At 43.2% G+C, this 20679-nt stretch overlaps 2 protein-coding genes across 8 annotated transcripts in view; one reads left to right on the top strand and one right to left on the bottom strand.

Annotated features, from left to right (window-relative positions):
- The first annotated feature begins 4958 nt into the window (after window positions 1-4958).
- Window positions 4959-20679, top strand: part of ADD3 (adducin 3) — a 102621-nt gene continuing 86900 nt past the window's right edge. For 4 of the 7 annotated variants that reach the window (XM_030030128.1, XM_030030120.1, XM_030030125.2 and 1 more), the window contains exon 1: window positions 5275-5382. The gene's annotated coding sequence lies outside the window, so the exon portion shown is untranslated. Of the gene's footprint in view, window positions 4982-5267; window positions 5383-20679 lie in introns of those variants that run through there. The other 3 variants (XM_030030122.2, XM_030030126.2, XM_030030121.2) reach the window with 3 other exon arrangements.
- LOC115348317 (COPII coat assembly protein SEC16-like) lies at window positions 5134-6460 on the bottom strand. The gene is made up of 2 exons (XM_030030831.1): window positions 6018-6460; window positions 5134-5733 (listed from the first exon to the last, which is right to left on the bottom strand). Exons 1-2 carry the CDS (start codon window positions 6030-6032, stop codon window positions 5134-5136), a joined length of 615 nt encoding a protein of 204 aa, XP_029886691.1. The 5' UTR covers window positions 6033-6460.

The raw sequence follows: 20679 nt of genomic DNA, 5'->3' as shown, positions 1-20679 counted from the left end.
CACAATCCAAAATCAAATAATGAATTAATATTGTTTATGCATATTAACAAATTTGAAGTTGATTTCATTTCTGTGCTGTCCTTTCAAGTGATCCATCAAACATGAAAAGCAACAGTTTGCCCAAAAGGCCATGAATTTGACTTGATGCTCTAACTTCAAAACTTTTGTCCAGGAAATTACACCACATGCTCCTCTGTGTGTCTAGAGTTAGAACAACAAGCACAGCGTGCAAAGATACATCACCACTGAGGGTGGGGGGTGACTCTAGCTTTGTCCTGTGTCCAATTTGTCTTGCGATAAAGAAGAAGAAAGTGCAAGCTTACCCTGGAGTCCAGGACAGGTACAGAAAGCCTTCTTCAGAGCTACTGAATCAACAATCACATCCCCCAGCCCATGACCTTATGATCCCGTACTTCCATGCTCCTCTCTCCCAGACACTTGTACTGGGCTTCCCACCAGGTGTGGGTCTGGCGACAGCATACCCCATCACAGATGGCAATTTATTTTCAAGTCACAGTTTATGTGCTGACAAAGAACTCTCAACTTGTTGTTCAACCAACATAAGCCTGCCCGAGTGTAGATGGTGCTGAGCTGACAAATGTGGGTTTCTTGATGCAAAAGGATGTGCTGTGCTCCAAATGCATCATCAGAATCACAGATTAGAGATGTCTTTTTAAAAATGTGCTCTGAACATGAGTTTTTGCTTCCAAAAATAACTTGTATTTTGCTCATATTAGAAGAGCAGGATGTTCTTTCCTGTCCTGAAGGGATAAGGAGGAAATGACAACTATGGGGGTTTTTGTATGATATGAGCTACTATTCTTCTGGACTAGTGCTGTGAATCTTGATTTTTTTTCCCCCAGCCTTAGCATTTTATTCCCCATGGACCTCATTTTGCTTCCATTCATGCTGATGTTACCCCAGTGAAGCTCTCTGATTTCAAAGGAATTCCTCCATATTTACAATCTCTTCCATCCTGAGGCAGTAGGCATCAGAAGGGAGGCAACCTACTGAAGACAACAAATGCTGAATGTCTCAAATCCCTTTTCAAATGAGATAAAGTCAGTTGAGAGACACGAGTGGGGGCAGAAAGCATCCTTTCCTGTCCTCTGCGTTTGAAGGAAAGAGACGGCTGTTCGGAGGAAATGTGAACGTAATGGACTGTACATTTGTGTCCCATTGTACTGAGGTCTGACAGGAAACACTTGGGGTTCGATTCAGGAAAAAGTAAATAGTATTCCTTTATAATACTCTCATAACTCCGGTTATCCTGCAGTATTTGACTACATCCCTGTCTTTATATATTCTCACAGCTCTCTCCAGAAGACCAGAAGGAAATCTGGCCACTGGGGAGCGGGGGAGGCATGGGAAGAGATTGTGCAGCAATTTCCAGCCGACGGCCCTCCTAAGTGACAGCAGAAGTCCAGCAGCTCTCTCCCTTTTAAACCAAAGGGACTCCAGAGCAGCTGCCATTATTGACTGTCACCATGGCAGTTCCTTACGGAAGGAGAGCTGCAAATACCGAACTTTGGGTAATTTCTGAGCAGCCTCCACCAAGCCCGTGAGAGGGCTTTCTCGCCATCAGCTCTCACCGTAATGGGTAGATGGCTGCGGCGAGGCCTCCCACCACATGCGTGGGGCTGCAGACTCCTCAGCAGGTACTGGGGAACCCCTTGGCCAGAGGTTCACCCTGCAGCAGCATTGAAAAGGCTCCAGCTCTCAGCATTTAGAAACTTTGTTCCTCATACAGCCAGCTGAACCTGAAGGGATCTGTAGGACCAGTGCTGGTCCCTGGAAATGCCTTTCATCGCTTCCAAGGGAGCCTGCCTCCCAGAGTGACCAGGGTCAGGGAGCTGTTACGGTCCTTTGTCTGTGGGGAACATGCAGTGCCACCAGTGTTTGGCCTTTTGCTGTACAGCTCTTGAAGCTGCAAAGATCGCAAAAGAAACCAAAACCCTCCACATATAACCCAGAAGAGACGGATTGAGGACATAATGCCCTTGATTGAAAAAGGAGGCACCCAGGAAACCTTGTGGTGTATATATATATTTTTTTAACTAGAGCTAAAGTAATTTGGCATGCATGTCCCCTGAGCTGCTTCCTAAATCACAGCTGCATGAGGAATTATCTAGCTCTTAGCTGAAGTAACTCCTTAAAAAAACCCTCCAACATGTAGGTCATTAAAGTGCTAATAAAAAAAGTTGATGAATCTCTGAGCAGTGCTCTGATTATCTCTCTGTGGGGAATGAAGAACTCATTAACATGAGCTCCATGCCACTCCCTCCTCCTTTCTCGGAGTTTGGCATAAAGCAAGGAAACAAATGTTTGTGGTTTGGCCAAGTTTCTAATGAGTAGCTCAGCTAGGTCCACTGATTAGACACATGGCTTTACGGAGGGTGGAAAGGCTGCAGTAAAGTGGCAAAGTATTTCTGCCAGATCAGGTCCCCAGCAAGGAAACGCTTTACCTGTTGTGTAGATTTTTTGCGATGTATTTAGCAGGAAATGTAGAAAGAGAAGGTTTCATTGACATGGCAGACAGGGAGCAATGCTGTGAGGTCCAGAGAGAGTAACAGAGCTGGGTATATGTCTGAGGACCCACTCTCCAAAAATGCAACGCTGTGGTAGCTTGCTATGGGTTTGGTTTCACTCGTTAAGTGGTTTTTTTTAATACTAAGCTACAGTCTGACCCCAAAAGAACAGTCCTGGCTATTATCTGTCCTCCCTGCTCTAGATGTTACCTCTCCTGCTCCACAGAAGGATGTCTATGCAGTGGCCCCCAGGCCCCGCAGGAGCTCGCGGGCAGGCAGCACAGGCAGAGATCTCCATTTGCTGCACCATCTGCAGGAGCTGCAGCACCGAGACCTGCCTAACTAGAACTGGCTGAGGCCAGTGACTCTCCAGCAGCACCTGGCAGTTGTTTGGAAGGAGGGAACAAAACCTCCAGAACTAATGGGAGAAGTCTCTTCCATGCAGGGAAGTTTCTTCTTGATCCTGCTTGTAATCCATTTATGGCCTGAATCATGAGGACTTGTCATCTCCATAATGTTTCCAGGACTAAAGTAAAACTCATCCACATGCCCAGGAGAAGAAAACTCACCCTACAATAAACACGAAAGACATCTTTACATGTCTGAAAGCATACTGCTGGTATAAGCAACTGCTGCTTCTGAAATTCAAATCTCAAGGAGCGTGATCAATGTCACGCAGCACCTTAGCACTCAAATCAAGCTCCTGAGACATCAAGGCTGTACCCCGCTGTTGCAGACAATGCATCTTATAATGACTTTAATAAACTTCATCTCCAAAAGCAGTGAGATTTTTCCATTCCCAATACCGCCCCTGGAAAAGGTGGAATTTGATTGCTCTAATGGTTAACAACCCTCCTCTAGTTTCCAGACAAAATCTGTGTGTGGCCAGTTCATACCAAATTGCTCTTGTGCCAGCACTGTCTCTAGCTAAGCAGTTGTCTGGGCCAGAGCACAGAAGTTGAGGCAAGTCCCGTTCCACTGATTTCATTGAGCCTCACTTTCAAAACCACACCTAAAGTTTGTCATTTCTTGGCCTTTTCAGGTTGAAAGTTTATTAAAACATGATAGAGCTGTAATTTGTTCTAAAAGGAAATAAAAAAGAGGGGATGAACATGCAAGGAACAGCCCTACTAATGCCACGAGTGTTATACTGAATAAATACGCAAATTGGAGAAAGCCAATTGCTTCAACCTTCACAGCACACTCTGCATACAGGTATATATTCTTCCTGTGCCCAAGGTAAGTTTTAATTTCCTACAATCACCAGATAGTTAGAGGTCTTGTATTAAATAACAGATGCTCTACGACATCATCCCATTATTAGTGGCTGGTACCTACAGGTTCCCATAGCACTTGTCCAGTCGGGTGGAGCCATCTCAGCGCTGGGTATATATTAGCAAAGTTCAAACATGTTCTTCATCCTCTCCCTCTCCAAATCAAATACCCCGTGGCTGGATAGTTTGGTGCCTCAAGCACTTTTTTCTCCGAGGACCTCTCTAGCTCCCAAGGGGCCTTGCTTGCCTTTCCGTGATGGACTTGTACCTCCTATACTGATGTGGTGGCAGCAGCCAGCAGGGCTGGAGCTTCTTCGGTGACTCCATCAGAAGAGGGTCTCAGGCAGGCAGTGTCTTCACCCTGCCCTCGCTTCAGCCCCGCTCATTTCTCTGTGATTACAGTCCCTGAGAGGCTCTTTAAGAGCGAGCAGCACACAGAATTAAAAGGTTTTGTCCCCGAACCTACCTGAAGTTAGTTGTGTAATTTTACACCTGTAAGCAAACTTGCTGATTTCAAAGGGAACTTTTAAGCCTTTCAAGCATATTTTAGACAACTCCTGAGTTTTATAAATAATTAAGAATATAATTAAAATATAGACTTTTTTGCATATAAAGGACAGCTGTCACCCAGTGCTTCTGTAACTTCAAACAGCTGGCCAGAACCGCTCAGATGTAAGCAAACCAGCCCCGAAACCAAGAAACCAGTAACTTTGGGTGGGGAACCAAGGCAGAGATGATTTCAGCCGCAAAGCAGAACAATTACAGAAAGCCAAAAAAAAAAAAAAAAAAAAAGTGACAGCTTTTGCCAAAATGAGATTTGCATTTCGTGCAGCTTTTTTTTAGCCGGGGCTGCTTTCTCCGCGCCGATGGCGCGAGAGCCTTCTCCTCAGCAGCTCTGCTGAGCTCTGCTGCCTTCCGGCCCCAACGGCTGTCTAAATCTCTCAAAATTTCACTTCAGAACAGGTCTCTTTTTTTCGGCTGGGTTTTGTTGGTTTTTTTTTATTCATTGTTTCCACGTACACCTCATTCGACTCCCCACCGCCACCTCAGCTGCGCGCCGGCCGTTGCAGCGTCCACCTCCTCGCGTCAGGCCCCGCTCGCCATGGCCCTCCGGAGATAAACGTTCCCCCGGAGGATGCCTCGCCGGGGACGAGCGGCCTTGCCCGCCCCGCACTGCAGGTACAGCCGCGGCCGAGGCGCGGAGAGAGAGTTGGGCCGGGGACAACAATGGAGGGCGGCCGGGGAGGAAAACATCGGCGGTGCCGCCGCCCCTCGGCCAAGTTGGAAGCCGGGGGAGGGTGAGGGGGGGGGCGGCGACCGCCGCCCCCCCCTCACCCTCCCCCGGCTTCCAACTTGGCCGAGGGGCGGCGGGGGAAGGGAGGCAGGCGACTCCCCGCTCGCTGCCAGATAGTGAGCCGCAGCGGGCGGGCGGGCGCGGGGGGAGGAGCCCAGGTGTCCCTTCCTGCCACATAGTGCGCCGCCCCTTCCCCGCCCGCCCGCCCGCTCGCCGCGGTGGTGCTGGGGCTCCCGCCGCCGGCGAGGAGGGATGGACTGAAGCACAAAGGCGCGGGCCCGCTGAGGTAACGCTCCCGCGGTGCGTGCGTGCGTGTGTGCGGGGAATCCTCTCCTTTCCCGCCGAAGGCGGGCGGTAACGGCCGTTGCGGGGCTGTGGCCGAGCCGCTGCCGCTGTTGGGGAAGGGGGAAGGGGCGGCGGGAGGCCTGGCGCTCTCCCCTCGCCCCGTTTCCCTCAGCCGCCTCACGGCTGTGAGGCTAGTGCGGGGCCGCGGCTGCCGGCGGGCTGAGGCGAGGGTGGGGGGGGACACACGGGACTGCGGTCGCCGTGGGGCGAAGGGGGAACTTCTCCGTGGGTGTACGCCAGCCCTCCGGCCGGGGGAGATGCTGCAGTGCTGTCTTTCTGCCTCGGCGCTGAGCTGGAAAGGAGAGGGCTTTAAATAATGCGCCTCTGCTCGGAAACTCTGCTAATCAAACAAAACCTCGAAAGTAATTATAATAATTACGGACTGTCCCTGGTCCACCGCGAGGCTCCGGACTCCCCGCGAGTCTCGGGAAACTCTTGAAATGTATATTCTTTAGGCTTTTAATATGTTTAATCGCGCACGGCTCCACCTTTGCCGTCGATAATGGTGCGGGGAGGCCGGGAATGGGATTTCCAAGTGCAGGCACACGCATTCTGGTCACGGCAATGCGTACTTACCGGCGTGACGAGCATCTGCCCTGCGCCGCTCGCTCCTGGGGCATCCACTGTGGTCACGCAGCGCGGCGTTTTGTTAACGGTTTGGCATTATTTTCATTGTGTGTTTAGATTAGCGAGGACAGGATTCGAGATTGCTGCCTTGAACTTTAGGCTCCAGAAATGAGGATTACGATGGGCCTTTTGGGAGTTTGTTCCTCAGTTTTGGTCTCGCCCCGAGACAATTTTCATCTCGCATTAAAAAGCTTATTTAGGAACTCGGAGCGGATTTGTCAATTGGTGTTCACCCCAGACTTCAGGGCGGGCGGGCAGGCAGGGTCTGCATGGCCAAACGATGTCATTTCAGCAGGGAAGCCTTGGACTGGCTCTGTAAGGAGGGTAGAGCATGCCTCAAAAGCAGCAATCGCCGCAGCGGGTCATGGGGGTGGGTTGTTTCTGTCTTCTCAGCATCGTTATGTTACAGGCGAGTTGAGGCTGAATCTGCTGGTTTTCATCCCCGGGTCCTGGACTCGTGTCTGGAGGGTAGTGATGTGATACCAAGCAGAGGAAAAACGTGTAGGATTATGCTTCATCTGCGTGGTGCCACTATGTGAAGGAGTTAAGTTTTAAAACAAATAGATTAAATCAATGGCAATGAATATCTGGGCAGAAAATAATTGGCCAAGGGTTACAAAAGCATGAATGTGTGAAATTGCTGAATTACTAATTGTGTGGGAGAAGTTGTTACTTAAATCAGCTTTCGTACCAGAAGCTGATAGATGTGACCTTAACCTTTAAAAAAGGGCTTTGGCATGCCTGGGGCAGCTTCAGGCTGTCTCATCTGCCTCCTGGTCCGGTTGCTGGCAACTGGAATAAAGCATAGGTGTGGCAGATGTATGGCTCTGTGAGATCTGCTGGGAAGGGACGGTGGTGGCTTTTTGGGGGAGCAGCGCCAGCCAGGGCAGTTCTGCGAGTGGCTGCTTTGGCAGCAGATCTCCCTCTTGCCTCCCTGCTAGAGTTTGCCGGCACGTCTCTTGTACCGGGGAGTTCTCTGGTCTCCACATCCCATCATGTAAGTGGCCTGGCTGGAAGCAGTGTGCAAACTCCTCGTTCGAGCCTCCTTGGTGGTGTGCAGTACTTACAGGGAAAGAAAGTGTGAACTCTGGGAATGCTGTGGGCTCTTTAGCCGTTATCGCACGAGCTCCTCAATGCTGCTTTGAGTAAGGAGTGCGTGTGCTCCTCAATGAAACAAAATGATAATTGTGTGATTAATAGCGTGTACCAGTTTTAAGTTTAGAAGTTTTCATGTTAACACTTCTAGTGATATGTTGTTTTTCAGAAGACATTATTACTTGCGTTTAGTTTTTGCTGGAAGAACATGAAGCCCTAAGCAGGGAGGAAGAAGGGGTGGGCTATTTAGGGGTTGAGTGTTCGATGATAGAGGTTAGTACGTGATGATGATGATTAAGCACGTCCTTAATTCTTGACCAATAGATGGAGTGCTGCTACGCTTTAGGATATCTGGGGATTTAATGGTCTCTTGGTTAAATCAGTCATTATGTTTGACTCTTGCCTGAGGATTGAGGCAGCTGACATTTTTATTTAAGGAAATGATGATTATAGGGTGGTGCAGTTCAGCTGTCGTGTACACCATGATCATCTAACCCAAAGAGATGGGTTAGGTCCGGGTGGTGCCTCTTACACCAGGGACTTTGCATTGCTTATGGAGAGGGTGGACTTGAGCGATCTGGGTGAATGGGGATGTTTCACTGTCAGTCAGTGAGGTGTCCTGCAGCTCTTCTGTCAACCCTTTGCTGGTTATGAAGTAAGCGCTGGTTGTTCGACAGGGCTGGATGAACCGAGCTGTGTTCAGTGTAACTGTGCTGGAACTGTTCCTGTTGCATGTGATGTTAGAGGTGACATTGCATGCGGGGCTGCCTGATTTTGTTTGGCTCAACTTGTTGCAGGCCGGATGACCTGGCATAAGACACGATTTGCTGTGAAAATCATCAGAAATTAACATGTAAGAGATGAAAAATGAAAAATATTTTCAGATAGGCCAATGTTAGTTGTAAGTGGAATGTTTTACAGGTCAGAAACTGAAATGAAAGAAGGCAGAAGGCTGCTAGTTTTTTCCTTGTTAAAATCATTGTTGCTAGTTAAAACTGTAACAAATGTACTCACCACACTGTGGATGGTGTTGGAATGGTAATGCTTTAAAAAAAAAAAAAAAAAGAGTTTTAATTTAGGAGAATAATTTGTGTGACTTTGAGCTGGTGCATAAAATTGCCTTCGATAGCTTTTTTTTTTAAACTAGATAAACATTTTTGTTTCTTTAAAAAAAGTCCTGTAACTTCAGCAGCCATAGCAACCCCTGGCTGCTATTTCTCTTGTAAATCAATTTTGCATTTTTGTAGTGCTGCTGTTTCAAAAACCAAGTTGGTCATTGTTTTGGTATTGACTTAGAAGAATGCAATCTATATTATTTAATAACGTTGCTTCCCGTTACGTCACAGGCTTTTCTTCAAGCTATGTTTTGAAATGCTGGTTGCTGTATGAGAGATGGTGGTAGATGGTGGTGTGGCTTCTGGCAGGGTTCTTGGGGGGTAGTTGTCTTTTGTGTAGTTGTTTTTGGCAGATGAAGATGAATAAAAGCTACTTCACCCTTAGGGAACAAGCAGTAACTTACTCATTGTGTGTTAATGTTACATCTGTTTGCCACAGAGTCTACTCTGCTTCCTATATTAACTTTGAGTCACTTGGCAGATGGGGAAACACTTTTGTTTCTTTTCCATATTCAAGATAACACAAGTCATTGTATGTCATCGCAAATGAGATTTTGAGGTATTTCTTTCAGAGATATCCTAGCAAGTACATGGCTGGTTTGTGGATAATTTGTGGTCTGGGTTATTAGTTAAGACAAACCAATTTTAATAAATTTGTTTAGATAAAGCATCTTTAGTTATGGCATGCTCTTAATGTAGGCTACGGGGAGTGTGTCACTTCAAAATAATCAGTAAACTGGAAAATGTTTACTAAAAAGTTGAGATTTTCTTTGGATTCATTCAAAAGTTAGATAGTGAAAGAAGGCTTGAGAGCTTCAAACCTCAGTGTGAGGGTGATGGCTTCTGGTTGTTTCTTTCCCCCACAGATCTTCACAGTTTGGTAAATGTGATGTAGGTACCTATTTAGTTAGGACTCTGGGAGCATATTAAATATAGTATGTGTCTTATGGTAGTGATGTCAATTCTGCTTGACAAGGATGCAGTCAGCTGTTACAAAGTGCTAATTAGGGAAATATTATAATAGCCTCATTCATTGTTCTGGTCTCTTAAACTGTTATGGTCTTGGCTTAGGAAGAAACTCTTTTCTTGCCTTGTATTGTTTAATGTGTTAAAATCCTAGTGACATCAAAGCAGCAGGTAGTTTTCATGCGAGTTAGCAGGTTGAGGTGAAGATCAGTAAATTGCAAACTGGTGTGAGAGCTCCAGCTCGCTTTGTAGATTTTCACGTTGTGTTTTCGTGACCCACAGCAGCTAACAGCTGGTAAATCCCTTTTCCCTTGTGCAGTCAGAACCTCCTGAAGTTACTTCTCCAGCTGAAGTACATGGCAATCTTGAGTATCATAGAGTTGATGGCAGCTTACTGCTGCTCTTGATCAGGACAGTGCAGTGACAATGAGTACCTAGCACAGTGTTGGTGTTAATGGTAGCTGGCACTTCAGCCAAGAGCTGAACTGTCTGCTGTGTTGGTCAAAGAAAGAGGATTCTGTTGAATTGCTTTGAAAAATCTGTGCTTGTTGTCTTCATCTATACCTGTAACAATTGGTCTCAAGATTTTTTTTTTTTATTATTGTTGCATGTATTTAATTATTACATGATGTGGGGTTTTGGTAGAAAACAAGCATTCCTATGCATATCATCCATAGCTATTACACTAAGTACGACATAGTTTAGAGGCCAGTTGGACCTGCATCTGGTGTTTGTGCATGCATAGTAAATGTCAGTTCTGGAAGCAGGCTGCTTATCACCCAACCAAGTGTTACTGTGCATGTCCTTCTGATGGTAAATAGAGTGCAAAATAGAAAAGCTTACTTATTGGATAAAGCTTGCTTTACTTGTTCTAATACAGTAAAAACAAGAAAGGAAAAATATAATTTGAAATTTTTTAATCCCCCCCCCCCCCCCCCCCCCCCCCCCCAAATGTGGACTGGCTTTTGTTGAAGAAACGCCTTTTTTGATAGCTCTAGAAGTCTTGACAGAATGCTGTGGAAGCAGTTTGGTACTGAAGTTGTCTGTCTGATTCAAATAAATAATTTCTAGATCAATGAAAATCATAAGTTGCCTGGGTTCAGAGAGACTGCTGATATTAACATAAGTTGTTTCATATAATTCAGTATCCCAATACTTCCCTAGCAACCCATGTGATATTTTAGTCTTTATGGATTTATATACAAAAACCTCTGTATTTATAAAGAGCATCATTAAGGCCACAAAGTCAAGTATTTGAAAGCTGGGTAGTGCTTTCCAAAGAAAAGATCCTTGATTTAAAAATTAAACTATAGCATTGGAGAGTATACTTATGAGCCCTCATGTCAGGAAGAGTAGAATGTTTTGGCTCAGATGCTTCAGATCTAGCAGACACTTAGCAGAGGCAACCTTCAGCCTATCTTATGACAAATTAGGTGAAATTGAAAATAGGATTTTGGGACGGGAACAGCAGACAATACGAGGCAGTGCATCCAGCTCTGTCTAGAACTGAATACAATGACACAAAAGTAGTGACCTCACAAGTACCTTTGTGTTTTCCTGACTCAGATACACACCATTTTTAGGAGTGCTAATGAATTGCATAACAATTTCTCCAGGCTCCTGGTCAATGCTAAAACAGGATTAAAACACAATTTAAGCCAGCTCTCTTTTAATACACCAATTATTACTGCACACCAGATAACCTACCGTATTTGCTGTGTATCCTAAACCACAAAAACTAACCCAAAAAACTTCATTCTTAGAATGTACAAACTTTATTTGGAGATTGCATGATACAGTAGCCTGTGGAGGGTAAGGTCAAGTATTCTCTTATTATTGTTTTCAGCTGTATTATCTGCAATTTCCATGATGGTGCTGAAACTTAGGGTGCAAGAAGCTGTGTATAAAATTAATACCTGGCACTCCCATGTTAACTGAATGCAACATTAGCCCTTCTGATGTAGTATTACTGCCATAATAAATGAATAACTAGTCAAATATCTATTTCTGTTATTATGATTAAATTGTGATAGTGCCCACAACAAGCCCATCATCCTGTTTCAGATCTTGATTGTGTATGAAGTGTTGTACTAAATACCCAGTTAAGGAGTAATTGTCTTTGCAATGTTCACAGTTAGTCTGTGCAATTTCTGGCTTTCAATGGCAGCTGGCTTTAAATGCCTTTTTGTCTAAAAGTACATGCAAAGGCAAAACTCTTCTGGTGACTCAAATTTTTTTTTGGCCCAGCTGTCAGGGTAGAAGGCAGAAGGCGAAGATGTTCATGGTCTTTAATTCATTTACTAAACAGAAGCTGTTGTCTCTTAGGGCAAACTGTGTATTTTCAGGCCAAAGGTTGTGTAATTTTCTTATTCCTAAAATTATTTAGGTTGTGAAAGAATCCATGGGTATGTGTGGATTTTTTTAATTTTTTTTTCCCAGTCTCATCAATGGACATAATACTGAATACAAATCAGATCTCTTACTGACGTGCTGATTGTTATGGGTTGACTATCCAGAGCTGTTTGTCTTTGATACATAGCTGACTTGGCATTCAAAGGACACGTGCATGTTCTGCGTTAAATGGCTTAAGGACTGGAGTGACACAGTTGGAGAGCTTGGCAGATACCTCTGCGTGTGCATGATTTGGAACAAAAAACTCTATCCTCTAAGACAAAGTGTCCGAAGTAGATTGCTCAGTCAAATTTTCATAAATATTTTTATTGCAAAGATTTAATTCTGAGCAGCTGAGGAAGAAAAATGAAGTCGTGATACATGCTTTAATAATGGCTAGTACAATGTTCTGTAAAGCAAAGTATGCCTGTAATCAGCAAAGCTGTCTTTATACGTTTGGCTTGTTCCTTATCGATCTGATCAAAATCATGGGTCTGGTATTGAGCAAAAAATAAGAAATGCACAGAAGAACTTGCAAATACATTGAAATTTGTGGGGGTTTAAAATAAATTAAAAAAAAAAACAAAACCAAAAAACAAAACAACAACAACAACAAAAAAAAAACCCCCCAAAAAAACCCCCAAAAACCAAAAAAACAAACGAGAAACCAAACCTAGTGGTCTGGCAGTTGGGTTCCCCCATCCTTTTTTCACTCTGTTTTGAACTTTAAATAGTTTTGCATCATGCAAAGAGATTGAATACATCTGTGTGGTGCTAGCATGAGTGAGTCTGTACTCAAAAGCAGGTTAGTTAAAAAAATAATAATAATCTTGAAGTGAATCCAGATAGCTTCCTAGTTAAGACGTATCAAATAACTTAAGGCTTGTGAACTCAAGACAACTCTGTTTAACTATATAAAATGGTTAAGCTGTAAAACATCAGGAGTTTTGTTTTTTTTTTTTTAAAGGTGCCTGGATAATTTGCCCTTAGGGTGGTAAAGGGGCAGTGTACGTTCCCTTTTTACATCAGATGTTTTCCTGTGGGCCAAGCACTTGGGGGAAAAACTAAAATACTGCTTCCTCTTCAAATAGTTGTTGCATACATGTTATGTTCTTTATGTATGTTCGCTCAAGCTTAGATGTTTTTAAACAGCAGTGTCCCTAATTTTACATGCCCTAAGACAACTCCTGGTTAAGAGCTAGATTTCAAAGACTGCTTAGTTCTTCTCAAGCACTGCGCCATTAAAGACAGAAATTTTTGCTGTCTGGTCAGGAGAAATTGTTCTTTTTCTAGCCGTTCCTCTGTCTTTTCAGCGATGGACCCTAAGTGGCCAATGGAGACCATTGAGGGTGGTGGGATGTCTTCTATACCACAAAAGTGTCCTCAAGCAGAGGTGGTCAACATTTCAGTGCTACACTTTGTGAAATCTTTGCTTAGATGTGAAGATTGCCACGTCTTTCCTCAGTTGGCAAACACATACGACATAACTCGGAGTGAAAGGGAGGGAGAGCTCTTAGTGGAGACGTAGGAGGTAGGAACGCTCTGCTCCATAGGCATGGTGAGCAGGAGCCCAAGCTCACCCAGTAGTTCTGGTGCCAGCAGTTTCGGCTGCCTGGTCTTTTCCTGTAGCTGGAAAAATAGGCCTAGCCCATATGTATCTGCAGAACAATGTGTGTATGGGCAACCCTTTTCAAGAACCTCAGTTGCTATATGGCACTTGTCTCTAAGCTTGGGTCTGTGAACTGTTTCACAGGAGCCCATAAGACAGAACAAAGTATAGTAGTCTTACTGTCCCAATACTTGTGTTAGGAGATCCTGGCTCTCCACTGGAAAATTTCTCTGTTTTCTTGTTGAAAACTGTTGAAATCCTCTCCTTTTGGGGGGGGGGGAAATAGTAAAAATTTTAAAAAATCATATGTATTGCTTCCTTTCCTATTAATATCAGCTGGTATGTTGCATAAGACTCTACTGTATGTGCAATGTTGACTAAAAAGAATTAGTTAATGGTGGGAGTAAGAATAACAATGTCATATTTATAACCTGGAGTTAGCCTTTAACAAGAAAAAATAGCTTGAGGTATACCATGCTACTATCAAACATGCTGCGTATGTATAGTAACAGGTATTGTGTGCAGTAAATTTATCTTTGTAGTAGAAACCTGATGATGTTGCTATTCCCAGGGGGTAAGTTGAATTACATTATTACTGAGGCTGAGCTAACAGCTTTGCTTATAGTATACATACAGACAAGATGGTTCTTCAGAGAGTGACCTTTGCTGTATTTTGGTTTCAGATTTCACAAGGACCTATTTCAAAGTTTTTTAGCTTCAGTCCACACCCTGCTGGTAGTTAGCTATAAAACTCTCTTTGAAGAAAGTTAAAAGAAAAAAATAATCTGCCCTTTATTACTTTATTAAAGTTAGATAAAGGTCATTTGTTTACTCCTTTTGTAACATACACTGCTGCCACTGTTGCTTGTCAATATAACTGATAGTTCAAAGGTGGAATTAAAGCTACAGGATTACCGGTTACAATGTGCAAATGCATAGTGTAAATAATTCTTTTTTATGACTCTTCTGTTTATTAGTTAACTTGAAGAATGTGTACTAGCATATATTTGTGCTGGGGAAACTATCATGGTTGACATGGCATAATGTAGTGTACTCCCTCCAAGGTTATTCCACCCTCTCTAAACTTTTTGGGGGTTACTCTCTCTCTCCAAAACCAATTTAAAGAAACAAATCAAAGCCCTGTAATCCTATTTAAGAACCCAGTCAAATAAGAAATCTGTGTGTCATTGTTCCAATATATATCTAATCACCTCTTTAATATAGTCACTCCTCTCTAGGACTCTGATTTCCATCTGATGAAAATATTTGGGTTGTATTTTACAACCCAGCTAAAGGGGATATCCTGCTCTTCCCTCTTGGCTATGTGGTCCTGCCTCATCCCCTCTTGTGTAAGCCCTGCTGCTTGCTGAACTTATGCAATTCACCGTGAATTGCAGCAGCATACCTCCTCTCCCCCCCGTCTGCATTAGCTCTTTTTAATAAGCTGAATTAGCTGAAGAGAGGGTTGAGTGAGCACTAGAGTGAATGCAAGGTGTTGAAGGCAGCGGTGAGAACCTGTGGGGAAAGGGGGGAATAGGGAGAAGGGGGACTGTCAGTGCTGAGCTTCAGGTTGGCTCCAGTGCCTTAAGCCTTAAGTGGTGACAGCTCTGCAGGGTCCCACCTGCAGTACTGGGAGGCAACGCGAAAATTAAGTGGAAGGTGTTTGTGAGTTGAGCCTTCTGCAAGGGGACTTGTTTTGTAGGAAAGTAAGAATGAAAAAGCTGTTTCTCTAGGCTTTGAGATATGATGTGGCAGCCACCAGGTTATGAAGTTCCCCTTACCCTCCCAGTACGCTCAAAATCTGAGGGGAAACAAGTCATGTTTAAAGGGAGACTCTTTGGGATAAATGCAACATTTTGGAGAAACTACGTAGACTTTGAAATTATTTTAATTAAAATAATCTCAACATGCTGGGTTTAGCTGCTCTTTGGCTCCCATGTCACGCACCCATATCCCAACTCCATGAGGCTGCCAGTAAGTGGCAGTCCTGGGTGGCATGGAGGTGTTGGAAGCTTGGGGGTGCTTTCTGTAACAACTTTCCCTTGTCTCCAGAGCCTGTGCTGTATGTGCACAGCACAAGGTGCACAACTAAATTTTCTATTTTAAAATAAAAAGGTTTTCGCTATCGAACAGTGTGCACCATTGCTGCTTTTATTCTTCTGGTTCTATTTCATAGTCATGTATAAGAAATGGAGGCTAAATATTGCCATAGGAAGACTTCATTGTGTCAGGTAGACCACAGTGTCTATAAGTTCAGGAACGTATAGAACAAATTATTTCTTTGGTGAGAGGAAAGGATGTGGTTCGGCTTGGTTCTGGTAATGAACTTATGCATATGTTTACAAGACAACTTTATATATAAAGAAGTAAGAATTACACTGAAGAAAATGTATACAAATAAATTGGTTAGCATAGCTCAGCCTGCCTCCCAAAATGTTGTGTAACTATAACTTGCAGTCTCTTACATGCCTTTGAAAATGGTAGTGCCTCTCTTCTCCTTCCCTCCAGGTTCTTGTCAGTTGAATGATGTGTAAGAAAACCTAGTGTTGCTACCAACAAATTTGGCAGAAGGATTGTTTTAGAAGTGTAATGCTGAGTTTCCAACAGCAGAAAGCTGTTTGCTGTTTAAGTTGACTGAAATTGTTCCAGTTAGTCTCTGTGCAGGTGGTGAATGATACAAATTCACAGTGTGAACAGCTGTCCTGCAGATAGCACTTTATGGTCTTCAGTGCTGGGTCCTCCTAGCTTTTTCCCGGACCTCTCTCTTTTCCCTTTTTTCTCTTTTCCTAGCTGCAATGAAGTACCATCTTCAAAAGTTTATTTTCTCTGTTCGATGTCATATGTAGGCTTCAGTGTAGATACTTAAGGAGTGTTATCAAAGTAATACTGGCTCAGTCAGTAAAGATGCTTTAGTTAAATAGACTATGGCTGTGTTTAAAAATAACAGCTCTGGCTGTGTCAGCGCGTTGGACAACCTGATACTGACTTCAACAGAAAGAGCTCCTGAAAATTACTTTGCCTGTTGCATGTATCGCCTCCAGTGTGAACTTGTTTTCTGTTGGTAGCGTTTCAGTGTTAGGTGAACCAAAATGGAGCCCCTGATTTTTAAATGTGATTAGCCAAATGGCTTCAGAGAGAGCTTGTTATACTGGGCAACCTTTTAAATGCACAAACAGGAGTAGCAGCACTTCTGCTCTTGTTCTGATCATCAAAGCAGTGGTGTCTGGGGTTGGGTGCAAACACTGTCCTCATCTAAGCTCACTAGTTTTGGGTTCTCAGCCGTTTGATTTCTGTAGGAAGAAGGTGGTGTGTGTACTCTACCAGCCTTGGGTCTGTCTGTGACTGCCACACCTGCACATGTGTAGGCTGTTGCTTTCTTGTAATAGTAAAGCGTGTGGAGGAGCTCATTAGTAATTGCCGTGCAATTGTCTTGTCTCACCCCAGCCCTGGTTTGGGTCTGATTTCTGCTGTCTTTCTGAAGATTCATTTCAAGCATTAGTATTCTTAAAAAGTCTTGGTTAATAAGATATAGGCCATATGCAAAACAAAACAAAAAAAAAGTAAAACTTTTTGAAAATACTATGTATATCTGATGTTTATTCCATTTCTTATGGTTCTTGTTCTGTGTGGGTTTCTGTCCTTTTTTGTTTCTTGGCAAGGAAGACAGTATTACATTCTTGTACCAAGAGGAAGGGTATTAAGCTTACTCATAAAAAGAAGATTTATTATCAAATGTAGTTTTTCATTTTGTCCATTGGAATTATTTTTTTTTTAAACTCTAACCATACCCAGATTACTGGCTTCATTCATACAGTTGTTGTATCAAGTTTGGATGCTCTCTTTGTTAAATTACGGTTCCTGAGGGTTTTCTGTTACAGAGGTTTCTTCAGTCAGGGGAAATGAGGGTATAATAAAGAGGATCCAAGGACCGGACATAATGATTCTATATAACTGAAACAAACAATGCAAGATTTGGCTGATGGTGGATTTTCCATCAAACTTTTTTACTGGCATTTGTTCATTTTGCTTTAAGCAGAGTTTAAAACTGAGGCAGTGTGAGTGCCCAAAGTAACTGAAAGACCAATAGCAGACAATTTGGGCAATACTTTTAATCGCTGTATCCTATCTTCATGCATTTATCCTGAATTCTGGCTTACTCAGGAAGTCTCCTTGATTCAAATGCCACTAGAGCAGTAAATTCAATGGGAGACATCCAGAGTCACTGAAAGGACTATAACTGAAGCCAGTATAATAGACCTGGCTGTGTCTGAAGTTCCTGAAACCTTGTTCCAAGTGTTCAGCTCGTGCTTGGTGGGAAGCAGTGCTGGTTTCTGGCACAGTGAGTACCTGACCTTCATTGCTGTTGCCTCTGACTTGCTACGACTGTCTGCTAGCTGTTGATGGTATCTTTCGCCTTCTACTACCATTATAAAATATTATTAATTGTAATATGCTAAAATAGGGATAGAATCATCAAAACGTACTTCAGGATGCAAGCAAATTTGCTGAGAGATTCTATAAATAAATGACAGTGCCTCCCAGCCAGAAACACAGTGTGAAGCAAGAAGGCAGAGTATGCCAGTGGTTTTCTCTCTTTCTGATGTTGAGCACTGCCAGAAGAGGAATGATGCTGAGTCTGTTTCTCACAGCCTCTGTGATGCCAGAACATTGGTCTTTCAGGGTAGAGAGTGTGCAGCCCTGCAGTTTTCTGCAGATACTTCTCAAGGAGAGAGGAGGAGGAAAACCCATAGTATTAGCTTTGACAGTTACAAACTAATAGATACCACAGTAAAGCTGCTGAAGTCAAAACTGTAGCCATCGTTTTAATGTCCTTTTAATTATTTTTGAATGTTTTGGGGCTATTTTTCCCCCCTTGTTATTCTCAATAACTTCTGTGTCTTCGTGCATTGGTGAAATTGGGTGCAACAATTTAATCATACCTGATACGCAAAACCGTTTCCTCTCCCCATCTGTTTTTGCACGTGCTCTTTGACATACCTTATCCACTTCTTTATTCATAGGCATCTGGGAAAAACTCTCCTAATGCTCTTTCTCTTATTCAGGTTCAGCTGCATAACTTAACTCCTGTTCTATTCTTATGTGTTTCCTACCCATGTTAGAAGCCACTCTTTAGTAGAAATGAAAGCCCTTACAGTGGCTAATCATGTAGCACTTTGGAAGATGAAAACTAGATTCCTCATGGAGCAAAAAGCTGTATGTGATGTGAGATTAGCAGTTGCAGGGCATTAGCACTGTGCATTATGGTCAAATTTAATGAACACAGCATTTTTAGTCTTTTATTTGTACCATAATATGCTTGTGGTACAATAGGATTCTGCTTGATGAAAAAAGAAAGCTGACAGAAGGGGTAAAATTACATATTGCCCCAAGGATAAACTTTTGGAAATATTTCTGTGGATTACAGCAATGGGTATTACGTAAGAAAGAAAAAAAGTTTGCCCTGAAGTGCCTAAATTATTAAAGCATTTGTAAAAGTAGGATTTGTCTGTCTAGAAATTTATTGCAATGTCCACTTCTGACCAGAGGCAAGACGAGTATGGATGCGGGGTAGGATCATATTCATCTACAGAGGCCTGTGGATTTTGAGGGTTGCAAGGTTGTATAACTTGGTGTGAAAAACATAAAAGGTTACAGCTGATATCTTCAAACTATTTATCTGTCTTGCAGTTGTGTGAAATTAAGCTTCCTGAGAGGTCTGAGTGACGGTATTTAGTGTAAGAGGATCTGATCTTCTAGTTGTTTGTTCTTTGCAGTAAACTGAACTAGCACAGACTTGACTGAAAGTGTGCAATTGTGCAGCTTTCTAATTAATTTGAGTGCTCTCTTTAGCGTATTTGATAGATTGGGGTGGGGTATAAAAGCAGAAAAGTAGAACTGTGGTGGTTGTGAGATGCAGTGATTTCCTTGTAGCATCTCATGGGGGGCAGTTTGCACTGGACTTGGATCCACAGCTACTGAGACTTTCTCTTTAGCCACAGCATCTTTCTTTGGCTTGGCCCATAAGGGAGCGGAAAAGCGGGAGGTATTCATGCCACTCAGCTCGGCCAGCTGAGTCTTTCCCCTTAATCACATTCCTGCTTTGAATTGCTTTTCGGAGAACTCTCTGTGGATGCCGGAAGCCTTAAAACAAGGCAAACTCAACTTAGGCTTGGCTGGCTAATTAAGGTGCCCCAGTAGAGTAGTGAATAGCACACTTGGGTTATTATGCCTGCGTACAAATTCTTTGGATGGTGGGGCCTGGATACGTGAGTCCTCTCGGCTCGGTGCAGATAACAGCCAGATAACAATTCTCTGTTTAGTTCTCAGCTCATTATTCAGATTGCTGTCATATTTAAATATTCCATCTGCATATTGGCTTAACCTCTGGAAGGACTTGGGCTGTGAGGTTTTGGTGTTTTTTGTTTTTTTTAAAACTTTAAATACAAGCTGTGTAAATGCTACAGTATGCTATCTTTCTCCTTTTAAGATATTTTATCCCATACTGATGCAACAGCTGCTGGTGTTCACCCTTTCTGGGGACAGTGAAACCCTTTGTGCAAAATAGTTGGCACCTAGTAAATGAATGAAGGTTTTGCCATTGATTTATTAACGTGTCCAGAAACCACCTATATGTTTTGGGTTCTCAAGCAGTTCAATTTTTTTTTTGTTGTCGTCTTAAAAAATAAACAAATGCACATACATCCTCATTTGTTTCTCCTAACCCCCCATCCATAGGTAGGCTTCAGAGTCACTCAAATCAAAATATTCTCAAATCGGGGTTTCTTTTATGTTTGAAGAAAAAGCTTTGCTAGCAAGGCTTCTGTTATAAATAGTAGGTATGTGCACCTACCCAGCAGGGCTGCTCTTTTTGAGTGAGGCTGTATCAGTTGAAGTTTGGAAGCAATTTTTAGGCACCAGATAGATAGTCTGCGTGTGGGCAGAGCTGCTCACCTGCATCACCCACCCTAACCGAGGTAGCTGGAAATGCTTGGGTGAGAGCATAGCTGAGCCTTGGCTCTCAGACGCTCCAACAGCCTCTCTTGCTGAAATAACCTTTTCCTCGTGCAGCAGAAACAAGTGCTTTACTCACCTCTGGGCTCAGATTGCCTTGTTTATCCATCCTCGCCAAAGTTTCCTCTCTGAACAAGCTGTTAGGTCTAACCGCACTTTAAATCAATCTGATTCCACCACTAAAGACAGTGTTTATACAACTATATATATTTTTTTAATCCTGTTGAAAATTATGCTAATTCAGATGTAACGGATGTTTAAAATTCTTGTTAAAGGTCGCTTGGGACATTCTAAATAGTTGTGAAAAAATCCAGTTGTCCAATCTTCCTGCCTCCAGGAGCAAATACAGTTACGTACCTGTTGATTAGAAGTTGGCTGGTTGTGATAGGATTTTAAAATTGAAGCTCCATTCACATCAACTGAC

This window comes from Aquila chrysaetos, chromosome 11, assembly GCF_900496995.4.
Source record: "Aquila chrysaetos chrysaetos chromosome 11, bAquChr1.4, whole genome shotgun sequence".
Classification (NCBI taxonomy): Eukaryota; Metazoa; Chordata; class Aves; order Accipitriformes; family Accipitridae; genus Aquila; species Aquila chrysaetos.
Note: the sequence above shows the minus strand (reverse complement) of the source record. Positions and strands in the feature narration are given on the sequence as shown.